The sequence below is a fragment of the Vigna radiata genome, chromosome 1 (assembly GCF_000741045.1).
Source record: "Vigna radiata var. radiata cultivar VC1973A chromosome 1, Vradiata_ver6, whole genome shotgun sequence".
NCBI lineage: Eukaryota > Viridiplantae > Streptophyta > Magnoliopsida > Fabales > Fabaceae > Vigna > Vigna radiata.
In genome coordinates this window covers 20,791,451-20,804,799 of record NC_028351.1, presented here as the reverse complement: position 1 = coordinate 20,804,799, position 13,349 = coordinate 20,791,451, and the positions used below count along the sequence as shown (strand labels likewise).

Genomic DNA, 13,349 nt, shown 5'->3' with positions numbered 1-13,349 from the left:
CATATGTAGATATATATACCCTATCACAAAGAGAAACACCACTAGTTCTCTTTTGTCAGCAAACACAGACACTTTGTGGTAGCTATTTGAAGTCTGAGTGGCTACCATGATTTGGATAGCGATTCTTTTGCTTTCTCTTGCTTGTCTGTGGCTGTGGAGAAGGAACAGCAAGGGAAAGAAATTACCACCGGGTCCACGAGGGTTGCCAATTTTGGGTAGCCTTCACAAGTTGGGACCAAATCCCCATCGTGATCTGCACCAACTAGCCAAAGAATATGGATCTGTCATGTACTTGCGGTTAGGTGTTGTGCCCACTATCGTTGTTTCTTCACCCCAAGCTGCTGAGCTCTTCCTCAAGACCCATGACCTTGTTTTTGCTAGTAGACCACCTCATGAAGCTGCAAGATACATCTCTTGGGAGCAGAGGAACTTAAGCTTTGGTGAATATGGTTCTTACTGGCGCAACATGCGGAAGATGTGCACGTTGGAATTGCTAAGCCAAACCAAGATTAACTCCTTCAGAAGCATGAGGGAAGAGGAGCTTGACCTATTGATCAAGGATCTGAGAGAGGCAGCCAAAGATGGAGCTGCTGTTAATCTCAGCGCTAAAGTCTCAACACTCAGCGCAAACATGGCTTGTAGAATGGTCTTAGGGAAAAAGTACATGGACAAGGACTTGGATGAGAAAGGGTTCAAGGCTGTGATGCAAGAGGGAATGCATTTATCAGCAACTCCTAACATGGGAGATTACATCCCTTACATCGGTGCACTTGACCTACAAGGCTTAAAGAAGCGCATGAAAGTAGTTGGCAAAATCTTCGATGACTTCTTTGAGAAAATCATTGACGAGCACATGCAATCACAGAAGGGAGAAGACAAGACAAAGGATTTTGTTGATGTCATGTTGGGATTCGTGGGTACTGAAGAATCCGAATACCGAATTGAGAGGCCCAATATCAAAGCCATATTGTTGGTAAGATATATAAGACCATATATACATATCTAAAATCTTCGCTCTTTCTTTGACACTTTGTTGGTACAGGATATGTTGGCTGGCTCGATGGATACTTCTGCTACAGCAATAGAGTGGACACTTTCAGAGCTGCTAAAGAATCCAAGGGTGATGAAGAAAGTTCAAATGGAATTGGAAAGCATGGTGGGTATGGAGAGGAAGGTGAAAGAATCAGACTTAGAGAAGTTAGAGTATTTGGACATGGTTGTAAAGGAAAGCCTGAGACTGCATCCGGTGGCACCTTTGCTGATACCACACCAGTCCATAGAAGACTGCATGGTTGGAGATTATTTCATTCCTAAAAAATCAAGGGTTATAGTGAATGCATGGGCTATTATGAGAGACCCAAGTGCTTGGGATGAACCAGAGAAATTCTGGCCAGAGAGATTTGAAGGAAGGAACATAGATGTTAGAGGGCGTGAGTTTGAGCTGATACCATTTGGGTCTGGCAGAAGAGGGTGTCCAGGAATACAGTTGGGTCTAACTGTGATTCGTCATACAGTCGCACAAGTCGTCCATTGTTTTGATTGGAAGCTTCCAAATAACATGTTACCATCTGAGTTGGATATGGCAGATGAGTTTGGCCTCACAATGCCAAGAGCTAATCCTCTGCGGGCCGTTCCTTCTTACAGGCTTTCCACTGAAATAGACTATTGAAATCGATTCCATAGTAATGTATAATTAGCTCAACTTCAATAATAGAATATCGAATAGAAACAATTATAATTTCTACTGCAAAATAACAAAGAAATATACAAGAGTATCGATCATAAATAAATAAACAATGTCATTGTCATGTTTGTAGAATAAATAACTATGTTGGTTGATATATAATTATTTGTGGGGTTTGGCGGTCGATTATGTATGTAAAAAAATTAAATTAGTCAAAGTTTAGTATGTCCGGTTTATTTATTTTAAGTGGGGGTATTATACAAGAGAGTGTGGGTTAATCTTTTTTTTGTAGTTTTTGAAAGAAAAACTCATTGGTATATTTATAGGGTGCTCTCATTTAAATGTGGATTCCTATTTAGATAACTATTACATTATTTACAACAAAAATAATATAATATAGAAGAGGTTTTTTTATATGGTTTTAAAAACCTTCGATAACAACGATGGTGTTTTTGTCTAATATGTTTCTAACCACGGAAAATATATTTATCAAGAATTAAAACAGTCTGAAGCAAAAGAAATCCTAGTAAAATCTAGATTTTTGTAGTAATTATTGGAATAAAATTTTGACAATGGTTGTTCATTGGAAACTTTAATTGAATGCTCATTATTAAGTAATTATTGGAATAAATTTTAGGTTTTTTTTTCTTTTTATTTTTTTAATTTGAAAATATTATTATTTTGATGTATTAGCATTTTTTTATATTTTTTATATAATTTTCTTGTATTCATATTTAATTTAATAGAGATTGACTTTATTATTATGTGAATTTTTATTTATTATCCTCTGCAAATTTGAGGAACTACTTAACATTCTTATTTTTTGTTGCATTGTTGTCTCCCATTTTCGTTTATGCTATATTTTATAATCGATTCAACTTTTATAATCAATTATATAACCTTTTATGGATTATACTAATATTATTTACAAGAATAAAAAAATATTTAATATTTTAGTTACCATAAAATAAGGATGTTTTAGATTTGGTTTTAAGTTTTTTTGTTTGTTAAATTATGAGCACTAAGACTCTCTGACAAGTTTTTATCCTACATTAATGACTGGACTTAGATAAATATTTGTGTTATTTTTTTTTATCTTGAATAAGAGATTATATATTATGTATTTTTGTTTTATGTATAATATAAGAGATAAGTTATAAATAACTAGTAAAAGTAATTATGAATTTTGATTGATATTTAAATTATCATGAGTTCAATCCATTTATAACTAATTAAGTTTAAGATTTCTTAATTCTTTACTAACTAGGGATACTCATCATCAAAATTCTTTCAATGCTTAGATTAGTTAAGAAATCTAGTATTCCATCATGGCATGTCAAAGTTATATATATCCAAATAAAGTTATTACATGGTGTTATGGTAGTATTAAATCTAATTCGATCCAAATAATTCAAGTTGGACATATAAGCTTTATTCCATGAGCACTACTACTAGCATTATGTTATACAAATTGTATAATTGTTTTTCCTAAGGAATGTTGAATTGACACAATCTTGATCTATATTTACATTCGAGAATAATAACACAAGGAAAACTGAAATAAATGATCAATAATACGAGAAATTCACTAGGATTTTTCACTCATTTTGAACAAGTTACTAAGACAACCACTTGATACCAATAAATCGTGACTTAATCCAAATAGGTTAATATCACACTTTTCTTTTATATATTGTTCAACTTCTTCTAATACTTAACGTATGATTCAAATTCACAGTTGAATTCTTACTCTTACATTCATCTATATTGGTCGTAATAAAGGAAATGAGAAGTTATAAATTATTATATATATATATATATATATATATATATATATATATATATATATATATATATATATATTTTTATCTTTAGTTTTTTATTATTTCTTATTTGTATTTTGGGTTAGTTCATATTTTTTTTATTATAAATAGAGAATTTTATATGTAAATTTAACACAAGAAAAATTAATTCTTTACATAGTTTTCACTATATTCAACATGGTATCTAGAGCCCAAGGTTCTTTTGAGAAAAAAAAAATTGTGTTGCCTCTATTACTACACTCGACATTGTCGGCGGTGGAGTCATCTACTGCTGCTAGTGACGCAATCGTCTACCATTGTCACCACCAGAGTTTTAGTTTCGACCGACGATCACACGATTTTTATCGTCTTAGCTAGGCGATCATCATGTCGTCAACAAGGTTTTTATTGGAGCTCCTACACGCTTTCAAAGTTGTGAATCTGCGCCCTTTTCCATTATGCGTGGTAACACGTCCCGTCTCCTCTTAGTTAACGATTTAGAGTTTCAAGGTCACTCTTTTTCCTCTTTCAGGTTCGTTGTGCGTTTTCGAACTTCTCGTTTCCTCTCAGACAACTATTCAGAGTTTTGAAGTTGTTCTTTTTCCTTGTCCTTGATTAGAGAATCTTAGAATTTTTAAGTTTACTCTCCTGTTCATTCATGACTTATTCGATTATTGTCTCTACTGACCTCCCTTTTGTCAAAATTACGTTTGACCCGTCCATATATGTTTTTTGTCCTCAGACAAAAATGATTTTGTTAGTTTATTTATAGTTGTGATGACTCTTCAACAAGACTTCTTTATCCACTGGATGTCAACAATACATTCCTATGATTTACAAGAAGAGATTTATATTGAACAATTTCTTAAAAGGAGTTTTTTTCATTAGTATTTCATCTTCTATGTCGTTTTCACAAATAATTAATAATTTAGTATCACTTGAACAGACCAAATATTTTCACTAAATCTATTAATTATATTAGTACCATATGATTTGTATGCATAATTTAAAGAAAAATATTATATATATTATCTTTATCTTTTTTTTAATCTTTAATTATTTTATTATAATTTTTTATTTGTATTTTAAACTTTTAACTAATATTTTTTCTATATAAATAGAAGACTCTGTGTATATTCAACACAATAAAGATTAATATTATACATCATTTTCACTGTACTAATCATAAATGATATATTTACAAAATATAACATACATTATTACCAAATAGTAAATTACATAATTATTTGTTTTAATTTATATAAAATTATAAATTTATAATAAAATATATAATATATAATAAATTTAAAAAATTTAAGACTGTTAAATTTCTTTTATAAAGTAAAATTATAGTATATTTTACAAAATTAAAAAAATTAATAACAAAATAATTCATATAAAAAATAAAAAATGTTTAACGATAAAATGTAAAAAAATTATAAAAAGTGTATCCTTTACTTACATAACAATATAAATAATTACAAAAACCTATTTCAATTTTTTTATATCATTGTTCCTCATCCCTGTTGATGGGCCAAACAACCCAGTATCCCTATGGGTAAACTGATTGTGTTATCTACTCATTCAGTCCTACCTGTTCCTTCTTCCGTTAATTTGCTTCCATGTCAAGTCTCTCTTCCTACTCTTCTCCTTCCTTTAGAACTTACGGAACAGCCACCCATCCACGCGCCGCCCCAATTCCCTCAATTTCATGCGGCGGCCCAAAGCCCAGGAAGAAGCAACCGAACCACAATGCCGAAGCTCAAGAGCTGGTTCGTTTGCTCACGCGCAGGATAAGCGACAAAGAGCCTATCCTCAAGACTCTGAATAAGTACGTGACGCAGGTCAGAACCGAACATTGCTTTTTGCTCTTTGAAGAACTCGGCAGGGAAGGCAACTGGCTCCAATGTATTGAGGTCCCTTCCCCTTCTCTCTCTGTTAGGCAATAGTTAAATTTGTGTCTGCTGCTGAAACATTTTTGGTTTTCGTTATTGTTACTTTTACTCATTAAATCAAATTAGTATCTTCACTCATCATTTGCCTTGCTGTTTGTTTATGCATATAACAACATAATAATAACAATAATTGTGTTTAATTAATAATATTAAGGTCTTAAATTTGAGTAGAGCTTGTGTTCTTGTCCCAATTCTTTGTACTGTGCAAAAATTTGGACAAATTTGACCACAATTGCCGCTGTAGTGACCCCAAAAACCTTGATTTATAGCCCTTGAAACTATGACCACGCCATAGTATCATGATCGTGACGGTAATATGACTCAAATTGTGAGTGATATCAAGAACAAAGTGTGGGAAAGTAGATAGGGAACAGAGACTGATACACACAAGTCATTGTTTTAATATGAAGAGCTTTTCCATAAGTAGGAGAGAAAGAAAAATAAGAAGAAATTATGAAATTTGTTTTTACGCAAGTTAATTTTGTTTTTCTGTTTTAGAAATGTTTATAAGAAAGCTTCTCGGAACATATTTATAGGAAATAGAATAAATAGAAGTCATATTATGCAAGTACTAAGTAATATGCATTAGCTAAAATAAGGAACATGAATGTTTGAAGTGCAGGTTTTCAGATGGATGCAAAAACAGCGATGGTATATTGCTGATAATGGGATATACTCCAAACTGATATCAGTTATGGGAAAGAGAGGGCAAACCAGAATGGCTATGTGGCTTTTCTCCGAGATGCGTAATGCTGGATGTCGTCCTGACACTTCTGTGTACAATGCACTAATCACGGCCCATCTTCATTCACGGGACAAAACAAAGGCTTTGTCCAAAGCCATTGGCTACTTTCAGAAGATGAAGGGAATGGAGCGGTGTAAGCCAAACGTTGTTACATACAACATTCTTTTGAGAGCTTTTGCTCAGGCTCGTGACCTCAAGCAGGTCAATTCTTTGTTTAAGGATCTTGATGAGAGCACAATTTCACCGGATGTTTACACTTTCAATGGTGTGATGGATGCTTATGGTAAAAATGGGATGATTCGGGAAATGGAAGCAATACTTGCTCAAATGAGAAGCAGTAAATGTAAACCTGACTTGATCACCTTTAACTTACTCATTGATTCCTATGGGAAGAAGCAGGAGTTTGGCAAGATGGAGCAGGTATTCAAGAGTTTGTTGTATTCCAAGCAGAAACCAACACTGTCCACCTTCAATTCAATGATTTTGAACTATGGGAAGGCAAGACTCAAGAATAAAGCAGAAGAGGTTTATGAGAAGATGATTGACATGGGTTACACCCCAAGCTTTGTTACCGATGAGAGTCTCATCTATATGTATGGCCTCTGTGGTTGTGTTTCCAGTGCTGTACAATTGTTTGATAAGCTGGTGGAGTCAAAAGTTCAAATAAAAGTTTCAACGTTAAATACTATACTTGATGTTTACTGCTTAAATGGTTTACCTCAGGAAGCACATTCACTGTTTGAGAGGGCAAAAAGTATAAAAATATATCCAGATTCATCAACATATAAACTTCTTTATAAGGCTTACACTAAAGCAAAACAGAAGGAGCTTCTAGATGAATTGCTGAAGCATATGGATAAAGATGGTATTATCCCTAACAAGAGGTTTTTCTTGAATGCTTTGGATTCTGTACCAGCAAATTCAGAATCTGCTAATGTTGCAACTGATTCAAACACAGCAAATTTGGTATGTGCTAATGTTGCAACTGATTCAAACACAGTATATTCAGAATCTGTTAATGCCAACTCTGATTCAAATACGTCAAATTCAGAATCTGCTAACGCCCTAACTGATTCCAACAAATCAAATTCCAAATCTACTGGTGCCAGCGCTGATTCAAACAACTCCCAAGATTTTGCAAAGTTGGCAACCCACGTAAAGAACTTTTTAGCTCATAGGTGACTTGCAAACAATCAGCTCTGTTCACTTAAGAGATGGTATGCTATATCAATTTGCCATCACTTTTCAGTAGTTAAATTTACATCTTATTGATTGTCCCGAGGAACAGATTTTCCCTTGGTCATCATATGACATCACTTTCCATGTTTACTTTATGCGGTGATGTTATTTACTTGAATATAACTAATTCATCTCATGAGACTTTTCAAATGATTAGCTCTAACAACATTTCCTTTATTATTTATGGTAATTCAAGATGATACCTTTAATAAATTAGGAAGTTACAACAATTAAAATCCAGGACAACTTGCACACTTTAAAATGTGGGTTAAATTGATATTTGATGCCAAAATTAATATTTTTAGGACAAAAAACACTAATAGGAGAGATAATAATGTCTGTTCATTTTCCATAGATGTGTTAATGTTTCATTACTGGTCTATGCATAAAAATTATTTCCTTTAATTGGTTATCTTTTAAAGAAATTTATGAAACAACACAATGTAATATTGTTTGTTCACTTGTTATTGTTCACCCTATGTTGTTTCTATTCCCCTAAACATGTTTATTTATCTTGTTTGATAGTTGCAAGTTTGTCAGTTGCAAATGAAGCACTAAACTCATTTTAATGAAGTTTAACCAAAAGAAATATAGACACAGAATATCTTCTTGCCTTGGCTTCAAGAACTGCATATTCTATACTCAGATATTTCTTGTCAGAAATTACAACTGGTGATGATACAGGACAAGAGACAATGACTGTCAAATTTTGTAATGGATTTTAAATTTATAACTCTGGAAATTTCTTTTTTATCTAGTGTTTGAAAGAATTTGTTTGGGTGCTTAATCTTCCGACTTTCTAGTTCAATGACATGTTAGGAAGTACAAAGAGAAATTCTCAGTTGATTGTTAGTGACTTGCTGGAGCAGAGAAATAAGGTAGAGGCACTTGTGAAGAAAGGAGATAGCATGGGTTTTAATTGTATGAAAAGGAAAAGAGGGAGATCAAAAAGGTCAATGAAGGAAGAAGTTGTTAAGATTTCATAGTTATGTGATTTATTTGGTCTTTTAGCCAAGCCAAATTACTTCATGTGATTTCTATTTCCAACCTCAAATAATAAAACTTTGGTTAGTGGTGGTAGTTGACCACAACTATCTAAATAGTACAACACCACACATCTTTCAAACAGTATAACTGTATTGAAAAACAACTGACTGACTATATGAATGGGTACACTTTTGTTCATAGGTAACTTGCAACCATTTCCAGAAGAACTGCCTTGCTGGTGAAAAGCAATGAGTAAATCTGTAACTAAACAAAATTGAGTTTTTATTAATGTTATTTTTTATTCATGTACAAATGATCATTCTGATGTGATTTGAAATCATGAAGAAAAATTGACTTGTCATTTTCTGCACTGCACTGAAAACTAATGAAACAATTTGTTGAAAATTTCGGTTGTTTTTGCACATAGAGTATATGAATGGTTCGACTTTCTAATGTCATTGTCTTAAATGTTTAGTTGAATTGCACTCTCTATCTTGATGTATTCTTTCACATTAGAAGGAAGTGTGAATTTTTGAACCTACAGGGAGGACAAGTAGTGTATATATATTTCCAGAAAGGAAAATGAAAATTATCCTAAAATAAACACAAAAAATATTAGACTAACTCAATAGAAAACTAAATGGTTTAAACAAGTTCATATATCCAACATATAATGGATGTTTGCTTCAAATATTTTGTTAACTAAATTTGATCGGTCTAATTTAAACAAAAATATTTTTAAAAAACTAAATATAAAATAAAATCAATTCAGATTTAACATATTTACATATCTTAATAGTTATAAAATTATTTGTTTAAATACAAATTCATGATTTTTATATTTTTGAACTTTTTCTATTAAATTATTTTTAAACCGTGTCTCTACTCTATTTAAATAATATTGATTTTGACATTTTAAATTATATTTAGTTTTTTTATATTCATTTAATAGTAAAATAATATTAAATAAAAACATTTAATAGACAATAATAGATAACTCACAATATATAATATATTAGTATAGTTATCCTAAAGAAATATAACTATATTAACATGATATATACAAGAAACTACCAAAACAAAAAATTATCCTAAACTAAACATGAGAAAAGAAAACGTTATCCTATAAACTAAAAATGTAACTTTCTCATAGTCCAAAGATGCATCAACTTCTATATCATTATTTATTTACACCAAAACAAAAAATAATAAAGCACAAAAAAAACCAATAAACACACTAGGGTAAGTTAGTTGAAAAAGACATAACATATATCTATAATATTTAATCATTTAATATCCACATCAAATTTAATTGTAGTTATTACACAATTTCATACATATAATTATATTTTTTTTAGTTTCAATTTATCTTAATAAGTACAATTAAGTCAGACTCATGAAACCATGTACTTATGGTGGTGTATCATGCTAACCCACCTAAGTTATCACATCAAGGTTAGATCCTTGAGTTGTCTTTATAACAAGACCTCATACCATTCTTACCACTTAGTCATTCTTCTCAATATGAGTATGAATGAATAGTAAAGTTCAAGATAACTTAACATTATAAAAGAGTTTTTACCTTAATGCATACCCTAATGAAATAGGATTTTTCTCATGGAAATCCTTACATTTTCACCAATTAATACCTTTATTTAACCTTTTGAATCAATAACATCACTATGATAACCACTAATAAAAAATAAATAAAAACATGAAATGTAGGCATCAAAACACACAAAGGAGAATGATGGCTAACAGTACATGGAGCACACACATCACCATCTTCGCATGGGTTTGACACCCAATTGAACCACTCTAGCACCCTACGCTAAGACCCTTAAAATATCACTGGATGAAAGTTAAAGAATTTTGGCTAGCGACCTAGCAACATAGGGTGGTACCTAACGGCACAAATTGGTTTCATCCAATGAAGTACGTGTTTATCCAGAAACAACCAAGTCCCATTATCGAATTGGTGCTTGGTGGTACAAATCTTGTGTCCATCTTCCTAGAACGAAATGTTCTCTGACTTTGAAAATTTTAACCAGTGTCAATGCCCCTTTATTATTGTCTAACATCATGACAGTAACAAACATGAATGGAAAAGTATAGCTTGCTTACTTGCTCAAATGGGTACTTTCACTCTTTTCTAACACAACCAATTATAAAATCATTTTATAATCGGTATCAATTTGGCCAATTACTAAAATTATAGCTCTCTCATTCAATCACATACCCAAATCAATAATTTTACTTCAGCAAAAACATGGTCACAATATACTACAATTTCATACAAGGCAACACATAATCACAATACTTAACAACCATAAATCATAGATTTTAATATAATATTATACTATCTCAAATTTTACACTACTAACATGCCTTTAGATTATACTCAAGAGCCCAAAATTTTAAGAATTCATACTAGCTTCCCTTACATGGTATGACAACTCTAAAACACCAAACAACTTCAATCTCACATAATATTCCATTTACACATAGAAACATCATAAAAACAATCAAATCATACCATTATGATCATTGACCATCAAAGACTAATATTGGTAACTCTAAAGATATATGCAATTAAATGGAAAGTGCATGCAAAGAGAGAACATATTTAACCAAAAAAAGAACAATAAATCTACTTATAACAAAGAAATTGGTTGGACAAATAAGAAAAACTCGCAAAAGAAAATCACTCCTATAATATCAAATATTCAAAAAGATGAATAAAAAATAAAATCTAATAAAGAATTTTACAAAAAATAATTTTTTAATAAATATTATATTTCAAAATAATAAAACTTGTTTATAAAACTTTTTTATTTATGTCAAAATTGTTTATTATTAAAATAATTAAATGTCTAATTGTTAATCCTAAAATACCATCCTCTATCACATCTTTAATACATCAAAGTTAATATATTTTAAATACATAGTAGAATAATATTACTTAAAACTTCACAAAATAAAAATTGAAATCAGAAGCTTTAAATTGTAAATACTTAAATGATTTTACTTCTAAATTAATGGTTTTACTTCTAAATCAATAGGAGTCGAGATTTGTACTGTGAGAGCTAATAATACTAAACTTTATGAATTAAGACACGTAAATGGAGACAATTTTTTTTTCAGAAATAGTTAATCATATGTAAAAGAATTTCTTAGAATTTACCTAATTTACTCATATTTTGATTCATCCATCTTATCTTATCATTTTTTATTATTTTTTCTAAAGGTATGATAGATAAAAAAGAAATCATTATAAAAAATAATATCTTCAAATATACATTATACAATGAATACATAATTCATTAACATGTACTAACAAAATATATATATATATATATATATGGAGTTTGTTAACGTGCGTACGCTGTTTCAGTTGGTATGTTTCAACAATGTGTATCAGATTATAGTAGATAAAAATACTCTCATATATTATGGATTCTAAGTTTTAAAGTCAAGGATATTTAAATAATTTTTATTATCAAAACTAAAAAAAAAAAAAAAAAAGAAACCTCCAAACTCTTACTCACATCTCTCATTTTTCTTAATCATTTCTCTTTCATCTTTCTCACTCCAACCTTTTCTCTATCATCCTATGGTAGATCCAACTGAAAAAAATTAGAAATACTCATCGTTAAACAATTTATCTTTGTAAAGAATTGAGTCATTGGCATATTCGCCTTTAGGCAAAGGTTCATTCAAGATCTCTCCAATTTCATCATTTTCACTAACCTCTCTAATTTCATCATTTGCAGATGTTGAATCGTCATCTCTTAAAAAACCTTCAGGCCAATTACCAATTCCTTCTGATGTAATTATGCTTGTGAAAATTAGATAAAATTACATAAGACAAAAATTATTAAATGAAAACTCATTATAAAATAATTTTTTGTAAGAAATTGTTTAACAACAAGTGTTTCTGATTTTTTTTCAAGCGAATTACCAATTCCTTCATATGTCATTATGCTTGTGAAATTATATCAAATAAGACAAAAATTATAAAATGAAAGCTCGTTATAAAATCATTTTTTTTATAAGAAATTGCTTAACGGTCAATGTTTTTTTATTTTTTTGATGACAGAGAAAAAGGTTGGAGTGAGAGAGATGAAAAAGAAAGGATTGAGAGGAATGAGAGAGAAGTGAGTAAGAGTTTGGAGGTTTCTTTTTTTTTTTTTAGTTTTGAGAATGAAAATTATTTAAATATTCTTAACTTTAAAACTTAGAATCTATAATATATGAGAGTATTTTTGTCTACTATAATCCGGTACACATTGTTAAAATGTACCAACTGAAAACAGACGTACGCGCGTGAACAAACCCATATATATATATATATATATATATATATATATATATATAGGGGTTTGTTAACACGCGTACGCCTGTTTTTCAGTTGGTACGTTTTAACAATGTGTACCGGATTATAGTAGACAAAAATACCCTCATTTATCATGAATTCTAAGTTTTAAGGTAAAGGATATTTAAATAATTTTCATTCTCAAAACTAAAAAAAAAAAAAAGAAACCCCCAAACCCTTAGTCACCTCCCTCATTCCTCTCAACCCTTTCTCTTTCATCTCTCTCACTCCAACATTTTCTGTGTCATCCTACTGTTGCCCCAATTGAAAAAAAACCCTTTGTCATCAAATATATTTTCTCTCTCATCTCAACATTTTCTTTGTCATCATTCCAACATTTTTTCTCTCATTTCAACCCAATTGAAGATGGTGGTAGCAATTTGAATCAGAGATATTTTTTAAAAATTGAAAAAGTTTACTCTTTTATAATCATTTTATATTTANNAATGTGTGTAAAATGAATATAAACTTTGTCATTTTATGTTACTCTTTCCAAATCTCAAAGGTAAAAAATGATTTTATTGTTTTTTATCTTGCACAGTGGTTAAAGTTTATTCTAAAC

General features: G+C 30.6%; 2 protein-coding genes across 6 annotated transcripts; both read left to right on the top strand.

Moving 5' to 3' along the window:
- LOC106777258 (cytochrome P450 CYP736A12) lies at positions 1-1,921 on the top strand. Its single transcript, XM_014665198.2, has 2 exons — positions 1-973; positions 1,043-1,921. Exons 1-2 carry the CDS (start codon positions 107-109, stop codon positions 1,667-1,669), a joined length of 1,494 nt encoding a protein of 497 aa, XP_014520684.1. The 5' UTR covers positions 1-106; the 3' UTR covers positions 1,670-1,921.
- Positions 1,922-5,004: 3,083 nt separating this feature from the next.
- Positions 5,005-8,729, top strand: LOC106758553 (pentatricopeptide repeat-containing protein At4g39620, chloroplastic). Of its 5 annotated transcripts, none has more exons than XM_014641737.2 (3): positions 5,005-5,402; positions 6,064-7,403; positions 8,614-8,729. In XM_014641737.2, the coding sequence occupies exons 1-2, from the start codon at positions 5,109-5,111 to the stop codon at positions 7,366-7,368; spliced, it is 1,599 nt and encodes a 532-aa protein (XP_014497223.1). In that variant the 5' UTR covers positions 5,005-5,108; the 3' UTR covers positions 7,369-7,403; positions 8,614-8,729. The 5 variants fall into 5 exon arrangements, with proteins under 5 accessions (XP_014497223.1, XP_022641790.1, XP_014497146.1 ...); XM_022786069.1 differs by lacking the exon at positions 8,614-8,729 and adding an exon at positions 8,279-8,606; XM_014641660.2 differs by lacking the exon at positions 8,614-8,729 and adding an exon at positions 8,229-8,606.
- Positions 8,730-13,349: the final 4,620 nt, after the last annotated feature.